We start from the raw sequence: 19,519 nt of genomic DNA, 5'->3' as shown, positions 1-19,519 counted from the left end.
AGACAGATACTTTCATCAAAGTCAGAAGTTTACATACATTTCATTAGTATTTGGTTAAATTGCCTTTCAACAGTATGATTTTTTGACATCTTTCACAAGCTTCTTTCAATAGTTTGGCAGGAATTTTGGCCCATTCCTCCTTCCTCCTGTTGTAACTGAACCAAGTTTGTCGGCCGACACGCTCACACATGCCTTTTCAGGATTAAGGTGAGGGCTTTGTGATGACCACTCCAAAACACTGACCTAGTTATCCTTAAGCCACGTTGTAAACAGTTTGGGAGTATGCTTCGGGTCATTGTCCATTTGTAAGACCCATTTTCACCCAAGCTTTAACTTTCTGGCTGATGTCTTGAGATGTTGCTTCAATATTTTTATATAATGATCTTTCCTCATGGTGCCATCTATTTCATGAAGTGCACCAGTCCCTCCTGCAGCAAAACAACCCCACAACATGACGCTGCCACCCCCGTATTTCACAGTTGGGATGTTGTTCTCAGGTTTTCCAGCTTCCCCCTTTTTCCTCCAAAGGTAACAATGCTCATTAGGGCCAGTTAAATTTTTGTTTTGTCAGCTCACGGGACATTGGCTCGATCTCCTCAGTGGTTTATAGCAGAAATGGGACATGCCCTATTAAGACAGAGACAGAGACCACTCGTGGGTGTGGTCTCTGTCTTTCTCAACCAATCAGAAGCCCCTGCTGCACCTGTCCTTTAAAGGCTCATTACAGTCATGGAGGGCAGCTGTGGTACTTAAAGCCAGCCTACCTGATTTGTGCCTCACGTGCCACTTCTGACTGGACTTTTCTCTCTGACACCATCGAAATGGGAGCTGTTTGGATTTTGTGCTGCTTTCTGCTTGTTTTTGGGACAGCCACTGGTAAATAACTTTAATTTAACATTTGATTGTATTCTAGAAACTGTTAAATTAATTTATTTCATGAACGTGAAGGTACTGCAATGTTGATGTTTTATTTTAGAAAATGTTCATGTCTCAGCATGGTAAAGTTATTTGTAATGTCCTAGAATCATCTGATCTGGACAATGTAGTTAAACTGCTCCAGTCACTGGTCGACAAAGAAGACGCAGACGTGGTCTCTAAAGTAGATGCCAACGTAGATGCCAACGTAGATGCCAACGTAGATGCCAACGTAGATGCCAACGTAGATGCCAACGTAGATGCCAACGTAGATGCCAACGTAGATGCCAACGTAGATGCCAACGTAGATGCCAACGTAGATGCCAACGTAGATGCCAACGTAGATGCCAACGTAGATGCCGAAGAGGGTAAGCCAACGCAACGCACACGTTTTATATTTAACTCTTGCATGGAGGTGTTATTTCACAGTATGGCATTAAAATGATCTGTCTAGTATGCCCATTTTATTGAAACCACTTATGCCTGGAAAAACATGCCTACCTGTTGTGTCATTTGCTTGTCTCCATGGAGATTGATAACTTGAATGCCATACTGTGGAATGTTTCTAGGCAAACCTTAGCATCTTTGGACTCGAGCGGGTAGCGGTCTCTACCAGAAAATTGACATGGTGTAGGTTAGCCTTTTTAAGTAACTTGACTTTCATTACTTTTGCTGCATTTGAATAAATTTTGACTAAATTCGTAAGTGGTGGAATAGATGTCTTGTGAAGGTACAAAAATACAGGAAGTAGCGCTGAGTTCTGAAACAGGATCCCCCAGTCTGCTCATGGCTATTGTGTAACAAATTCTGGTTGCCCAGTAAGTTTTGGAATCATTTCTACACATGTCACATGGGAGGCAAATGAGTAAAATGAAATTTCACAAAAGGTCAGTTTCTTTTGCAAAATCTTAACTAGAATTGTGTGAACTGGAAAGTCTAACCCAAGTTGTTTAATGTTAACATTGGCTCTGCCAAAATGTCATTTCAGTGGAAGTGGTCCCCGTCCTGTCCAATGACGCTACAGGGAGCGCACGTAATGAGGTGGGTTCTTTTTTCATAGAAGGGCAGAGCTATAGTCTGGATGCCAACTGATTTGACAAAATGACTGTACAGAATAAAAATCACAAATGGGGCTGATTTGAAAAGTCAAATCTTGTAATGTTATGATCAAATATCAGGACCGGTGCACAAAGTCATGCCAGGTTGCTGTCACAAATTACAACTGCATTATAAAAGTTGCTTCATTGAATTCAGTTGGTCTTGTGCAAGACCACATGGCAGTGGAGGAATTGCCCTAGGTATAAAATCAAAACTGGTATCTAGCATTTCTGTCAGGCATACTATCAGACTGCAGCAACGTAGACGGTGTCTGTAGCGGTTTCTATATGAGAAAATAAAATGGGTGTGTTGACCAGTCTAACGCATGGTGGTAAACTACAAGCAGATGTAACAATTCTACCTAGGGTTTTAAAACTGCCTTTCTGTTTACAGACCACTTCAGTCACTCAAAATGATGCCGTGAATGCGACGCAGCTCGACGCCGGCAGCCCCGTGAATGCGACGCAGCTCGACGCCGGCAGCCCCGTGAATGCGACGCAGCTCGACGCCGGCAGCCCCGTGAATGCGACGCAGCTCGACGCCGGCAGCCCCGTGAATGCGACGCAGCTCGACGCCGGCAGCCCCGTGAATGCGACGCAGCTCGACGCCGGCAGCGAGCCAAGCGGCAACCACACATCCAGTGAAAAGGGGAGCAGAAGGCGGAGACGTGCTATGCCCTTCGGAAGAACCCTTCGGTGAGAATGGAGGCACTGACTGTCATGCAGCAGTTCATTTTGTTTCAAAGATGTACTGCCTACTTTTCTCAAATAAAATCTTAACCTAAAATGTTTTGCGTTTGTCGTGTGTGGAAGTTTACTAAGAGTTGGGCACTGGTATAAACTTGAGGGGAGTAATATGGTCTAGAGCTAAACAAGGTACATTTATTCAGACGGGAATCTTGTCTTGCAAAGAAGCCCCCCAATGTCGATGCTTGCTGTCCGGACTGTTAACCCTCTTGTATCTATAATGTAGGAAAACCCCATGCGACTTGCCCATTAATACAAAGTCAAGCACAGAAGTAATTGACATGATAAAATGACTACTTCAATGGCCACATTGACTCAAAAGGGAAAGGTTATGACATCTTGAAAAACTCGACTCCGTTTGGACTTTTTTGATGCCAGAGCACAGCTCCTCGTGTGTCTCAATTAGGTAGTGCACTGGAAAAGATTCCCCTTGGAAGCATCACTATTTTTTTTGGGGGGGTTCTCCCTTTTCCTGTGTTCTAACCAAAATATGCCTTGGCTTAGTTTTAAAAGTGCCTCATGACAGAGTCATGTGACTTGTTGACAAGATGGCTGCGTAGCATTTTCGCTCCTCACCCTCCGTTCTCGTTTTTGACTCAAATACTTCCTAAAGTGAGTTTGCTGGAAATAATTCAAGATATACACTATCTAAATATCCTGAAACAACCGACAAATGGCGGAAGGCACAAGAAAGCAAGCAAAGACAAGCAAACAAGCTGAGAAGTCTTACGACAAACCACCTGCTGACGAACACCCAAACAAAAATCCAGTCGATGAATCTGATAAACTGGCAAACATGATTACAAGCCTGATTAAGGTATCGCTGGATGAGCAACGTGAGTTCATTAAATCACAATTTGGCAACTTTGAAATCTGTCTAGGAAAGATACAAGAAGAAATGACGAATAATACAAAGGATATAAAAAAACTGAAGACGGATCAGAAAGATCTCTCTATTAAAGTTGAAAATGTGTCAAAAACGCTAATTGACAAGTACAGCGTCCTCGAAGAGGCGATTGCTCTCCAAGAAGACAGAAGTAGGAGAGATAATATACGAATTAAAAACTTACCCGAATCACAAGGAGAAGTTAACGTGCTGTCCTACATGTGCGCCACTCTGCCTAAATGGTTCCCTTCACTTGCCGATGAGAGGATTGAGATAATGCGAGCCCACAGAATTGGTCCCGAACGCTCTCCTGGTGCCCCCCCGCGTACGGTCATCATGAAATTTCTCCGCTTCACAGACCGGGACAAGATCCTCAAAGCTGCACGGGAATCTCCAGTGACGGTGAATGGAAAAAGCATCCGTTTTACGGCGGACTACAGTAGTTTCACTGCGAAACGAAGACGTGCATTCGCTGGAATCATGGAAGAAGCCAAAAAACAAGGCTTCAATGCTTTCCTCCTTTATCCGGCTAACTTAAAATTATCTAAAGGATCTGAGTCCGTTTTCTTCACAAACATCAAAGATGCGGAGAAATACTTGGCCTCTTAACTTCTACTATGGGACATTGGAACTGAACAAGGAACAGTGTTTTTTTCACTACGGATGGACATGAAAATGGACATTAAAGTGAAGGTACTAGATTTAATTTTGATCTTTAGATGGACAAACATATATATAAATATATTATTTATTTTATTTTATTTAGAAAAAGGAAGATATATAAATATACTAATAGTAACGGGAATGGGGCGGATTTCCTTATGTAGCCACCTTCTCACATAGTCAGGTGAATATATTAGTTTAGGGAGGAGAACCCACCTTACGTGAGGTTTCAGTTTTTTGTTTTTTTGTTTTTCTTTTCTTTTTCTTTGATGTTTTTCTATTCTTTTGAGCTCATGGTGATACAGGGCGGGAGTTTTGGGATTTCCATATGTTATGATTACTATGTATTTTTATTGCATGTTAAAGAACAAACTGAAATAACATGACAACTTGTGTTAATATATGTACTTGGAATACTAAAGGTTTAAATGCCCCTATCAAACGTACAGCATGTTTAGATCACCTTTTAAGACACAGTGTTGACATCGCCTTTATACAAGAATCCCATTTGCAAAAGGCAGATGTTAATAGATTCTCAAATCAACACTATTTTATTGCTGCATCTTCTTCATCAGAATCAAAAACCTGTGGAACATTGATAGTAATTAAACGTAATCTAAATTTAACAATTATAAATAGTTATGGCAGCTCTGATGGGCGTATTGCATATATAAAGGCTAATATTTTAGGACGAGATTATGCCTTAATCTCAATATACGCACCAAACCATTATGATCCAAATTTTTATGGGAAAATAATAGAAATTTTATCAGGTTTACAAGAATATGCAGTAATTATTGGTGCTGATATGAATGCTGTTTTAGATGTAACCCTTGATAGTTCATCTTGTCGCTCACAGTACGCACAAAAAATGGCATCTAATGCTTTTGGCAACTTGTTATCTGATTTTTCTTTACAAGATTTATATCGTTTATCTAACCCAAATTTACGACAATATACCTTTTTCTCAAATAGGCATAAAACGTATTCTAGAATAGATTATTTATTAGCTAATCCTTCTGCGTTTATGAAAATACACAAGGTTCATATCATTCCAAATGGCCTATCTGACCATTCAATGGTCATTGCCAAAATGTCTCCAAATAATATTCCATTAAGAGCCACTAGATGGCGTCTCAATATCACTTTACTTAAAAACTTAGATTATTGTGATTACATAAGAATACAAATTAAACAATTTTTATTTTTTAATTCAGCCCCTGAAGTTGACCCACGGACATTATGGTACGCTCTTAAGGGTTGCATTCGTAATGCCACGATTTCTTACTCATCATATATTAATAAGATAAAGTTAGAAAAAATTAAACGATATGAGCACATTTTACAAGTATTAGAACAAAAACAACATCGAGTGGGATTCTCTGATAACAGAGCAGAAATTATTGAGGTGGTTAAATCAAAGTTATACACACTTCTTCGAGCCAGAGCTGAATTTGACATTCATAGAGCTAGACAAAACCATTATTTTAACGGTACCAGAAATAATTCACTTCTTGCCATGAAATTGAATAAATCCATAAAACACAGTAATATAACCACTATTAAAGCAAACAATGAAACATTAACAAATCCTAAAGATATAAATAATGAGTTTTACTCTTTTTATCAAACACTATATGCATCCACAATTGAGTTAAATAAAGCAGGATGTAAAAAATTTCTACATGACTTAAGATTAACTTCATTATCACAAGAAGAAAGTACAAATCTTAATATTAAAATTTCATTGAATGAGCTTCATGCTGCTCTAAATAGCATGAAACAAGGTAAATCTCCAGGTTGGGATGGTATCCCTCCAGAATTTTATCTTACATTTTGGAATGATTTAGGACTTTTGTTCTTAAAAATGATTTGGACCTCAATTGAGAAAGGTTCCTTCATTAATGATGCGAATCAAGCAATAATCACTCTTTTACCTAAACCAAATAAAGATCAAACTCTATGTAGTAATTATAGGCCTTTATCACTTCTCAATACTGATGTTAAAGTTTATGCCCGAATCCTGGCTCATCGCATTGATCCATATATGTCAAAATTGATTAATTGTGACCAAACTGGTTTTATCAAAAATCGATTGGCATCTGATAACATAAGACGTTTACTTCATATTATCCACGCCGCCACTGAAATCCCATCTGACTGTGTTATTTTATCTCTTGATGCTGAAAAAGCTTTTGATCAGCTTGAATGGGAGTATCTCTGGATGGTTATGGATCATTTTAAATTAGGACATACTTTCATCAATATGGTAAAATTACTATACACGGATCCTTCAGCTGTGGTGATAAGTGGAAGTATTACGTCATCTTCTCTTCGTATATCTCGATCATGTCGTCAAGGGTGCCCTTTAAGTCCTTTTCTTTTTGCCTTGTCTTTAGAACCCTTAGCTCAAAAAATAAGACAAAATAACTTTATCTCTCCTATAAGTTTTAATAATACTAATCATTACATTTCTCTATATTGTGACGACATTTTATTATATATAGATAAAGCATCGACCTCTATCCCACATATACTTGAGACATTTAAAGAGTTTGGTTCATATTCTGGATATAAGATAAATTGGTTAAAATCGGCTTTACTTCCTCTTAATTCATATTCCAACCTTGTATCACTTCCGTCTATAATTCCGAGAGTGGAGCATTTCAAATATTTGGGTGTGGAAATCTATCCATCACTAAATGTAATTGCTTCTACAAACTTCATAAACATTTTAAACCAGGTAACTCTTGACTTACAACGATGGGATAATTTCCCTACTACTTTGCAAACTCGAATTTCTATAATTAAAACAGATATATTACCACGTATACTTTTTTATTTTGCAATGCTTCCCCTCTCTCCACCGCCCAGGTATTTTGAAAGGCTTCACTCTCTGATTTCAAAATATTTATGGAAAGGAAACCGACCACGTGTCTCTTTACCTACGTTACAGCGGCACAAATCTTCAGGAGGCCTTTCAGTGCCCAATTTCAAATACTATTACTGGTCTTTTGTTTTACGTCCACTGTCTTCATGGTTCTGCCCAACGAGTGACACTGCATGGAAATGCATAGAAGAAAATCTAGTTCACCCTCATAGATTAAAAGACCTAATTTACTCTGCTATCCCACTTAAACGAGCAAAGACTCGTTTTGGCCCAATAATTACTAATTTATTAGCAGTCTGGAGATACGTGGAAAAATAATCTAAAAGCATACAAAAATGGCATAAGAACAGTCCACTTTTCCACAACTATTCATTACTATCTGGGGCCAAACCATTTGTTTTTTCACAATGGGAAGAGAAAGGGATTCATGTATTAGGAGACATGTTTGGTGATTCTGGGCTTTTCCCTTTTAGTGATCTACGTGCCGTCTTTAACCTGCCAGCATCTTCTTTTTTTGTGTACTTGCAGTTGAGATCCTCCATGAAAGCCTATGGGGTTCCATGGACTGAACCTCTTACCACACACAAATTACACCATATATTAAATAGAAAAAAGAGCTTTGTTACACGAATATATAATTTATTATTGATTGCAAATTATAAACCATTGAAAATTGAAAATGTGTGGAGTAAGGATTTGGATGCAGCAATGGAGAATGACAACTGGAAAAGAATATGGAATACAGTTACTTACTCATCAAAAAATCCAAACCATCAGGTACTACATTTCAACTTTTTACATAGAACTTATTTAACCCCTAAAAAGAGGTACCTGATGAAGCTCACTTCTTCTCCATATTGTGATAAATGTTCAGAGAATGTGATTGGTACTTTTATCCACATGTTTTGGGATTGTAAAGACGTCAATATATTTTGGAAAACTGTACATTCCTATTTAGTTAAAATGTTAAACAAAGATTTTTGTTTTACCCCACTTATCCTTTTGATTAATGATTTTTCGATGTTATCAAATTGGTCCTTTTTTCACAAAAAGATTTTACTGGCAGGGTTGACAGCAGCGAAAAAACTGCTGGCCCTTCGCTGGCAAACATCTAATAACTTGACTCTGAGTCACTGGATCAATACTTTTCGCTACATCATCAACATGGAACTATCAGTAGCTAAAATGCATGGAGCCAAAACAAAAACTATCTCATTATGGAGTAAAACCTTATTGGAGCTGGATAATCTTAAATAATCTTAAATAATCAAGTCTGTGTGTATGTATGTATGTATATGTGTATGTAATATATATATATATATATATATATATATATATATATATATATATATATATATATATATATATATGTGTGTGTGTAAGTGTATATGTAAATATAAGTATAGTAATGTATAGGGGTATAGGAATACACATATAATGTGCATGCATATACATACTGTTTTGTTTGTTGTTGTTTTTTTTTTTCAATCTTGTACATATGGAGCCCGGGGGGGGGGGGGGGGGGGGGGTAGGATATCACCATGAGCTCGGGATGTGTGTTTTGTTTTTGTTTTGTTTTTTTTTTGTTTTTTTTGTTTTTTTTTTTGGGGGGGGGGGGGGGGGGGATTGTGTTTTTGCTGTTATTATGTAAACAATAAAAAAATTTGATCACAAAAAAAAAAAAGTGCCTCATCAGCAGAGGGAGCATTTGAATACAAAATGTCATCTCCATATAAATGAATGAGGTGTTCTCTTAAATTGTCCAATGGAATTAATAAAAATGGGGGGGAAAAAGCAGGGGGCCCAAACTTGAGCCTTGGGGCACTCCTTTAACGTTTGAAAATCTCATTTAAACACAGTGGCTGCTACTGCCTGGGTTCTGTTTGGATTTGACTATGGCACATTTGTTTCCAAAATTGTCTTTCAATCTGCTTCAGATGCTTCAAGATGACTGGCAGAGGGGGAAGATTCATCTCAAACTTGCAGCCTAGTTGTCTCAGGCTTTTTACTGCTTCTAGAAACTCTTCTTCCTTCAAGACATCAGAATTCCCTGCATTTAACACAATTGTAGATAATTGATGATAGTATCCATGTAACATTCAATATTATTGTCATGATGCTGCACTTTCTGTATCTCTGTGTGCTCTCCCCTTCCCCTACCTGTCTGATACCGGAGCTGGGCAGAGTTCCCAACTACCGCGCGCACCTGGAGCGCATCAGCGCAATCACCTCCACCTGCTGCCAAGTATATGAGGGCTCGGCAGAAGACACTCGGAGCCAGATCGTCCGCAAGTTTAACGTGAATGTTCCAGCTCAGTTTTGTATTTTGTTACCTGCCTGCTCGTCTCTTACCGGATTTTGCTACCTCCCCAGATTCCTGCTCTCCCGCTCGTTCCTTCTCCTGACTCTGCGCTCCAGCTCCTGTACAGTCCACCCTTTTCCTTCGCCTCCTGTCCTGTCTTAGTCTCCGGCTTGCTTCCCGTCTCCTGCCCTGGCTCCCACTCTCTGGATTACTCCTGCTCGGCCCTTCCTGGTCCCGTTCCTGGTCCTGTCGTGCTCCGGCCCTGGCTGTCTCTGTGCCCGCTCTGGACTACCCCTGCTTGGCTTGCCCTGGTCTCATCCCGATCCTGTCCTTATTCCGGTCCAGGCTTTCCCGTTCCTGCTCTACACTACGCCCGTCTGGTCTGCCTCCCGCTCCCTGTGTGTGATTAATGAACTATTGACTATTATTTCTGCACAAACTGTAAATCTGCCCCGAGTCTGCACTCCTTGGTCCGCACCCGCCATTACGACAATTATTTTTACTAAACATCAGCCTGTCCAGGGACTACAGGTGGAAATTAGACTTTATGCTATAACCTGGCACCAAACATCTTTCCTGTTTTCTAAGGTCAATGTATTGTTGTGCACTGTCCCTGTTCAAATAAAAGCATACCATATCAATTTTAGTTTTTTTTATTATTTATGCCACACCCTTAATGTTGAACTTGTCAATGGTAGTGGTCGATCAGAAGCTTTGCAGTATGGCAGGTCTTTGGTAGAATCACTGGATGCATGACCGGCCCAGTCTATACGCAGACTAAGCAGCTGCTTAGGGCCCGGAGGCCACCAGAGGGCCCCCAAGAGCCCATACATTTTAAAATAAGGAATGGAATGTTTTTGGTTTTTTTTTCATTTTTTGGAAACTAAATGGCCCTCAAGTGTTTATACTAGTCTCAATATCCCTCTAAACCAAGTAGATATGTTTTATTTTCAGTAGCTAAATATGTGCCGCCTACGTTTGTTTCTGACTTGGGCATTGGTGTGAACAGCCAAGCATTTTGAAGGCCCCCCTTCTCTCGAGGTGTGCTCTGGGGACGCTGAGGCAGCAGAGGTACATTAGGTTTGCCAGCTTCCCTCTTTTTCCTCTAAAGGTAACAATGCTCATTATGGCCAAACAGTTAAATTTTAGTTTTGTCAGCTCACGGGTAGAGATGTTACGCTCGATACTGTACCAACCAAGCGGAAGTGTTGCCAAGCATTGTTTCGATACGCGCTTCACCATGCCAAAAATCACATTACCAGTCAAACCGAGGCCTCGTTACATCAGAAGTGTCAGAGATATGTGTCAAGCTACGGTTTCAAGCTGCTTCGCGGGAATTTTGATGGGGGTGGCTTGTAATTGTGTCCATCCATCCATCCATCCATTTTCTTCCGCTTATCCGGGGCCGGGTCGCGGGGGCAGCAGTCTAAGCAGGGACTCCCAGACTTCCCTCACCCCGGACACGTCCTCCAGCTCCTCCGGTGGGACCCCAAGGCGTTCCCAGGCCAGCCGAGAGACATAGTCCCTCCAGCGTGTCCTGGGTCTTCCCCGGGGCCTCCTCCCGGTGGGACATGCCCAGAACACCTCCCTAGGGAGGCGTCCAGGAGGCATCCTGAGCAGATGCCCGAGCCACCTCAGCTGGTTCCTCTCAACGTGTAGGAGCAGCGGCTCTACTCCGAGCTCCTCCCGTGTGACCGAGCTCCTCACCCTATTCCTAAGGGTGCGCCCGGCCACTCTGCGGAGGAAGCCCATTTCAGCCGCTTGTATCCGCGATCTTGTCCTTTCGGTCATTACCCAAAGCTCATGACCATAGGTGAGGGTAGGAACGTAGATTGACCGGTAAATCGAGAGCTTCGCCTTCCGGCTCAGCTCCTTCTTTACCACAACGGACCGATACAGCGACCGCATCACTGCAGACGCTGCACCGATCCGCCTGTCAATCTCACGCTCCATCCTTCCCTCACTCGTGAACAAGACCCCGAGATACTTGAACTCCTCCACTTGGGGCAGAGACTCACCACCCACCCGGAGAGAGCAAACCACCTTTTTCCGGTCGAGAACCATGGCCTCGGATTTGGAGGAGCTGATTCTCATCCCAGCCGCTTCACACTCGGCTGCAAACCGCCCCAGTGCCTGCTGCAGGTCCTGGCTTGAAGAAGCCATCAGGACAACATCATCTGCAAACAGCAGAGATGAAATCCTGTGGTTCCCAAACCAGGCCCCCTCCGGCCCCTGGCTGCGCCTAGAAATTCTGTCCATAAATATAATGAACAGAACCGGTGACAAAGGGAAGCCCTGGCGGAGTCCAACATGCACTGGGAACAGGTCTGACTTACTGCCGGCAATGCGAACACAGCTCCTGCTCCGGTCATACAGGGACCGGACAGCCCTTAGCAAAGAGCCCCGGACCCCATACTCCCAGAGCACCCCCCAAAGGACACCACGAGGGACACGGTCGAATGCCTTCTCCAGATCCACAAAACACATGTGGACTGGTTGGGCATTCCCATGAGCCCTCGAGGACCCGATGGAGAGTATAGAGCTGGTCCAGTGTTCCACGACCAGGACGAAAACCACACTGCTCCTCCTGAATCCGAGGTTCGACTATCGGTCGGATTCTCCTCTCCAGTACCCTGGAATAGACCTTACCGGGAAGGCTGAGGAGTGTGATTCCCCTGTAATTGGAACACACCCTCCGGTCCCCCTTCTTATACAGAGGGACCACCACCCCGGTCTGCCATTCCACAGGTACTGTCCCCGACCGCCACGCGATGTTGCAGAGACGTGTCAGCCAAGACAGTCCCACAACATCCAGAGACTTGAGGTACTCAGGACGGATCTCGTCCACCCCCGGAGCCTTGCCACCGAGGAGCTTGCCAACCACCTCAGTGACTTCAGCCAGGGTGATGGACGAGTCCGCCTCTGGGTCCCCAGTTTCTGCTTCCTCCTCGGAAGACGTGACAGTGGGATTGAGGAGATCCTCAAAGTATTCCTTCCACCGCCCGACAACATCCCCAGTCGAGGTCAGCAGCTCTCCACCCGCACTGTAAACAGTGTTGGTGAAGCACTGCTTTCCCCTCCTGAGGCGTCGGACGGTTTGCCAGAATCTCTTTGAGGCCGTCCGATAGTCCTCCTCCATGGCCTCCCCGAACTCCTCCCAACCCCGAGTTTTTGCCTCTGTGACTGCCCGAGCCGCGGCACGCTTGGCCTGCCGGTACTCATCAGCTGCCTCAGGAGTCCCACGAGCCAACAAGGCTCGATAGGACTCCTTCTTCAGCTTGACGGCATCCCTTACTTCCGGTGTCCACCACCGGGTTCGGGGATTGCCGCCGCGACAAGCACCACAGACCTTACGACCACAGCTACGAGCAGCCGCATCAACAATAGAGGTGGAGAACATGGCCCACTCGGAGTCCATGTCTCCAACCTCCCCCGGGATCAGGGAGAAGCTCTCCCGGAGGTGGGAGTTGAAGACCCCCCTGACGGAGGGCTCCGCCAGACATTCCCAGCAGACCCTCACAATACACTTGGGCCTGCCAGGTCTGTCCGGCTTCCTCCTCCGCCAGCGGATCCAACTCACCACCAGGTGGTGATCAGTTGACAGCTCAGCCCCTCTCTTCACCCGAGTGTCCAAGACACGCGGTCGGAGGTCAGATGACACGACAACAAAGTCGATCATCGACCTCCGACCTAGAGTGTCCTGGTGCCACGTGCACCGATGGACACCCTTGTGCTCGAACATGGTGTTTGTTATGGACAAGCTGTGGCTAGCACAGAAGTCCAATAACAAAACACCGCTCGGGTTCAGATCGGGGAGGCCGTTCCTCCCAATCACGCCCCTCCAAGTGTCACTGTCGTTACCCACATGGGCGTTGAAGTCCCCCAGGAGAACAACGGAGTCCCCGGTTGGTGCACTGTCTAGTACCCCTCCCAGGGACTCCAAGAAGGCCGGGTACTCTGCACTGCTGTTTGGCCCGTAGGCCGACACAACAGTGAGAGACCTGTCCCCGACCCGAAGGCGCAGGGACGCGACCCTCTCGTTCACCGGAGTGAACCCCAACACGCAGCGGCTGAGCTGTGGGGCAATGAGCAAGCCCACACCAGCTCGCCGCCGCTCCCCGCGGGCAACGCCAGAGAAATGGAGAGTCCAACCCCTCTCAAGAAGATGGGTTCCAGAGCCCAAGCTGTGCGTGGAGGTGAGGCCGACTATATCTAGCCGGTAACGCTCAACCTCCCGCACAAGCTCAGGCTCCTTCCCCCCCAGCGAGGTGACATTCCATGTCCCCAGAGCTAGTCTCCATGTCCGGAGATCCGGTCGTCGAGGTCCCCGCCTTCGACTGCTACCCGGATCTCTCCGCACCCGCCCCTCATGGCTCCTCCCGCAGGTGGTGGGTCCACGGGAGGACGGCCCCACGTCGTTTCTTCGGGCTGGGCCCGACCGGGCCCCGTGGGGAAAGGCCCGGCCACCAGGCGCTCGCTGCCGAGCACCCACCCCAGGCCCAGGGTGGGGCCCCGGTAACGCCAGTCCGGGCGACGTAAACGGCCTCGTTGGATTTCTCTTCATGATGGGCTTCTGAACCGCTCTTAGTCAGACCCGTCTCCCAGGACCTGTTTGCCATGGGTGACCCTACCAGGGGCATGAAGCCCCCGACAACATAGCTCCCAGGATCATTCGGGTGCTCAAACCCCTCCACCACGTTAAGGTGGCGGTTCGGGGAGGGGTAATTGTGTCATAGCTTTAAAAGAGTCTGAATCCCCCCAAGAATTGTGGGTTTTGAGAGGAGCAGATTTTGTTGATGGCATTTCTAACACTATACTAGTTATTCAATAAGGGAAAGTTTATATTAAAGCAGGTAAGATACAACAGGTAAGAATAGATTACACCTAGTACAGATACATTTATATAGACTTGGTGACATATTACATAACACAAGATACACTCCACCACATACACAGATTCACATCAACACACACCTAGGCCTATATAATACACATAGTCATAGTTTTAGGTAAGTGATATAAGTAAGTGGTAGGTAAGTCTTGAGAGTGAGTTTGAGAGGTTGAAAGAGAGTGAGTGATATGGAGGGGCAGCTATTCCTTCCAAAAAGAGCACGGTCATATACATGGGAGCACTTTGACTTAATAAGCTCAAATAAAGTCAAGTGGTTGATTTGTGCTCAAGAGCTGACATACAGTAGCAACACTTTGTCAGCACAAGATGCAATGTTGAAAATGTATGTGTTTTGGCCATGGCTACTGTGCTGGACCCAAGATTTAAAACTTTGGCTTTTGGGAGTCAAACATGCGCACAAGATGCTGTTGCCAAAATCTGAATGTGCCAGACTTATGAGGACTGAGAGAGCAACACCATCAACTTAACTTACTTAACTATCATATTTCCATTGTTTGTTTATTTTATTGTATTTTTTACATTATGTCGAACAAAATACAAAGAATTATATGATATCCACTTAAACAGTCAGGATCAGGAGAAACACCTGAACTTGCAGAAGCGGAGGAACATGACAGTCTGTGGGACCTTCTGGGCAGTCATGTTGGTTTGTATTTGCTTTTTTTGTTTGTTTTTAGCATTTGAAATAATTAGCATTGGTTAATTTGGTCTCATTTTCTCTGTTTTAGGTGCAACCCAAGGATCTAACAGTGCTACAGCTAATGCCACTGTTGAAGTTCAGCGCTACTTATCAGAGGCCTACCTCTCCAGAGGAGAAGACCCCCTCAATTATTGGTCAGGAAGACAAACCATTTATCCTCACCTTTACCTGCTGGCAAAAGACTATTTGCACATGCCAGCAACATCAGTGCCATATGAGAGGGTCTTCTCCAAAGCTGGAGAGGTAGTGAACCAGATGAGGAGCAGATTAAAACCCAACACAGTTGAAACTTTTCTTTTCTTGAATAAAAATCTCTAAAACTTTACAAATACCTTATCTCATTTCCCCCACTCACAATTTCATAATAAACAGAAGAATAATTTATAAGAGAATAAAAATTAAATGGAAGTGATAAAATTCATCCAGATAAAAGTCACGGAAAAGGGGAGTGGGGGTTAGAGGAAGGGGGTAAGCGAGGTTCACAAAAGCTTTACGTTACATCCACACAAATGCATTACACAGACAAATCCAGCAGATGTCGCTCTTCTGACTGTGTCAAATGATTCGAAGCAGTGTGTCATTTTCAGTGCAGTTGTCTCAAAGTGGTTCAATGTTTCATGAGGTTTCGGTTTCACCATCACTACTCACAGGGCATTGGCTCTCTCTCCTCAGTGGTTCATAGCAGAAATGGGACTTGCCCTATTAAGACACAGAGAGAGACTACTCGTGGGTGTGTTTCTCTCAACCAATCAGAAGCCCCTGCACCTGTGATTACAATCATGGAGGGCAGCTGTGGTACTTAAAGCCAGCCTACCTCAGTTGTGCCTCATGTGGCACTTCTGACTGGACTTTTCTCCCTGACACCATCGAAATGGGAGTTGTTTGGATTTTGTGCTGCTTTCTGCTTGTTCTTGGGACAGCCACTGGTAAATAAGTTTAAATGTAACATTTTTATATCCTAAAAACTGTTAAATTTATGTATTTTGTGTACTAGTTGGCAGCAGTGACAAGAGTTTGAGTGAAGTCAAGCATGAACGGGAAGGTACTGTAATATTAATGTTTTATTTTAGAAAATGTTCATGTTTCAGCATGGTAAAGTTATTTGTAATGTCCTAGAATCATCTGATCTGAAGAACGTGCTTAAACTGCTCCAGTCACTGGTCGCCAACGTGGACGCCAACGTGGACGCCAACGTGGACGCCAACGTGGACGCCAACGTGGACGCCAACGTGGACGCCAACGTTAAACAGGGTAAGCCAATGCAACACACACATTTTATATTTGACTCCTTCCATGGGCATTAAAATGATCTACTAGGCCTATTTGAAACTACGTTTTATGATTAGAAAATGCCTGCAAAAACAAGCATACCAGTTGTGAGCTGGCTCGGCCTGATTGTCATTTGCTTGTCTCCATGTAGAAGGGAAAAATTGAATGTCACACTGGCAAACCTGAACAGGTAGCGGACTCTACCAGGAAAAATAACTTGGTGTTGCCTAGTCTTTAAGAGTAATTTGACTTTGATTATTTTTGATGCATTTGAATACATTTTGACCAAATTAATAAGTGGTGGAATAGATGTTGGATGTAGTGTTTTGTAAAAGTGCAAAAAATACAGGAAGTTGCGCTGAGTCCTATGTCAATATCAGTCTGATCATGACTAGTGTGTGTGTGTGGTTGGCCCTTAATATTATGGTTGCCCAGTAAGTTTTGGAATTGCTTCTATGGATGTCGCATCTGCCTCCTATGTCCATCCATAAGTAAAATGAAAAACTTAATTGGAAAAGGCCAGTTTCTTTTGCTAACCCTTAACTAGAATGGTTAACTTTGGTTTTGTGAACTGCATATTACAGGTTAAATGTTAATAACATTAGCTGTTCCAGCCTTTACATTACTACCAAAATGTGTCATTTCAGTTCAATTGGAAAACAATGCAGTGGAAGCAGCAGTGAAAAGGTTTCAGCAGGTCCACATTCTGTCCAATGACACCGCAGGGGGTGCACAAAATGAGGTAGGTTTTTCTTCAAATTTGAAGGTGGAGGAATTCTCTTGGGAAAGATTTGACCAAGAGTCAGTATAGTATTGATTAGCATCCAAATTCGTTACAGTATAAAAATCACAGATGGGGCTGATACTCATTTGAACTTGGTCTGCTGAGAGAATCTCGTAATGTCAGGATCGGTCAAAGATTGGGGACGGTGCGCAAAAGCCCTCATATGCCAGTTTCCACCTGCAGTCCCAGGACAGGTTGCTGTCACAAATTTATACTTGCATTATAAAAGGTTTTATTGAATTAAATGTTCAGCCTGTCTTCCACTTCCATGTAGTCTTTTAACTGTGATGCAAGTATTGGAGAACTTGTCATGTTTACAAAAATGTAAATGGTGTTTAGCTTTTCCTCTTTTTGATGACTTTAATTTTGGCATTACACCACAGCTGACGCCAAAATTACACTTATTGAATATAGACTACTCTGGTCTTATACAAAGAAAAAAACGCTAGGGTTAACATATTGATGGTGTGCCTGACTGAAGACAAGACGTAGCTGGGGTCTGTAGTGGTTTTTGTGAGAAAATGCCATCAGTTATTGGACTGGCCGACACAACCACCATTTTGGACTTGTTGCGTCTAATTGTAGCTATAGGTTTGGTTTAATGCTAAAACTGCCTTTGTTTACAGACAAGTCCAGTCACTCATAATGATCAGAACGCCACGCTTAATGACGCCGGCAGCAACACGACGTTGGACGACGCCGTGAATGCCACGCTTAATGACGCCGGCAGCAACACGACGTTGGACGACGCCGTGAATGCCACGCTTAACGACGCCGGCAGCAACACGACGTTGGACGACGCCGTGAATGGCACGCTTAACGACGCCGGCAGCAACACGACGTTGGACGACGCCGTGAATGGCACGCTTAACGACGCCGGCAGCAACACGACGTTGGACGACGCCGTGAATGGCACGCTTAACGACGCCGGCAGCAACACGACGTTGGACGACGCCGTGAATGGCACGCTTAACGACGCCGGCAGCAACACGACGTTGGACGACGCCGTGAATGGCACGCTTAACGACGCCGGCAGCAACACGACGTTGGACGACGCCGTGAATGGCACGCTTAACGACGCCGGCAGCAACACGACGTTGGACGACGCCGTGAATGGCACGCTTAACGACGCCGTGAATGGCACGCTTAACGACGCCGTGAATGGCACGCTTAACGACGCCGTGAATGGCACGCTTAACGACGCCGGCAGCAACACGACGCTGGACGACGCCGTGAATGCCACTCTGCATGACGCGGGCAGCCACGGCAACGTGACTCTGGATGACGTGGGCAGCTACGGGAATGCGACTCTGGACGATGTCAATGAGCCAAGTGGCAACCACACATCCAATGAAAAGGAGAGCAGAAGGCGAAGACGTGCTATGCCCTTCAGAAGAACCCTTCGGTGACAATGGAGGGACTGACCCTAAAAGGCTTCGTGTACTGCAGCAGTTCATTTTGTTTCAAAGATGTGTTGCATAAGTACTGCCTACTTTTCTCTTAAATAAAATCTTAACTTGAACTGTTGCTGTGTTTGTCCTGTTTGGTAGATTACTAAGAGTTGGGCACTTGTTTAGCTGTAGACCAGGGGTCACCAACATTTTTGAAACGGGTACCGAGTCATACGATGAGCTACCAGTTTGATATGCTCTTCAGAAATGACACATTTGCTCAGTTTGCCTTTTGGTTATACATTATTGATGATTTAATGCTAATCATCTATGTGAAGACACTGATTACGTTAATTTCTCACAATTATCAACTAAGACTGCAAGGTGGGAAATGGATATCAATGTTCAGCACTTTAATTTTATTAATCTTAAAAATTGTTAAATTATCACTACATCTCAGGAAAAGTGTCCCATTTACTCTAGCCACTGACTAACCTTTAACAAAACAATGTTGCACCATGTTTCAAAAAGTTGTCAATTGAAAAAATCAACTTGCATACTTTTAAATCTTGGTTGCTTTTTGTGACTTTCACTGGTCTCGTGAAAAAGACTCTTACCCAAAGCTGCCTTTAGCACAGTCTTTCTGCCCGTAGGTCATGAGCCTGGGAGCTTTTGTGACACGAAGTGTCTCCACATTGTGCCACTTTGCCGTCGCCCCACAGATGAAACACGCAGGTTTTACAATCATAAAATTCATAGTTTTTTCTGACATGTTTTTGGGATAAACTGCATTCAGTGCGCATCTTTGCAGCGCCCACTAGTGGAGCACTAGTTTTGTCACGCGCACAATACTGACCTTTGAACTGAGTAGGTCAGAGTTCACCTTAACATATCTAAACTTCACGTACAATGAACATATTTTTAAGATATTGTCATTTTTAAATGTATATAAATGCAAGGGAG

General features: G+C 43.9%; 1 protein-coding gene across 1 annotated transcript; it reads left to right on the top strand.

The window, feature by feature from the left end:
* Positions 1-16,185: 16,185 nt before the first annotated feature.
* LOC129457154 (putative uncharacterized protein DDB_G0282133) lies at positions 16,186-18,691 on the top strand. The gene is made up of 3 exons (XM_055229411.1): positions 16,186-16,363; positions 17,029-17,123; positions 17,792-18,691. Exons 1-3 carry the CDS (start codon positions 16,186-16,188, stop codon positions 18,572-18,574), a joined length of 1,056 nt encoding a protein of 351 aa, XP_055085386.1. The 3' UTR covers positions 18,575-18,691.
* The last annotated feature ends 828 nt before the right edge of the window (positions 18,692-19,519 follow it).

Source organism: Periophthalmus magnuspinnatus, chromosome 19 (assembly GCF_009829125.3).
Source record: "Periophthalmus magnuspinnatus isolate fPerMag1 chromosome 19, fPerMag1.2.pri, whole genome shotgun sequence".
Lineage (NCBI taxonomy): Eukaryota > Metazoa > Chordata > Actinopteri > Gobiiformes > Gobiidae > Periophthalmus > Periophthalmus magnuspinnatus.
This window is presented reverse-complemented; position numbering and strand designations above follow the sequence as displayed.

Excerpts from the sequence above, each read along its gene's own strand:
- LOC129457154 (XM_055229411.1), top strand. The coding sequence starts at position 16,186 with ATGTTCATGTTTCAGCATGGTAAAGTTATTTGTAATGTCCTAGAATCA. Across the intron at positions 16,364-17,028 it reads GGACGCCAACGTTAAACAGG|TTCAATTGGAAAACAATGCA; the intron begins GTAAGCCAATGC and ends GTGTCATTTCAG. Across the intron at positions 17,124-17,791 it reads CAGGGGGTGCACAAAATGAG|ACAAGTCCAGTCACTCATAA; the intron begins GTAGGTTTTTCT and ends CTTTGTTTACAG.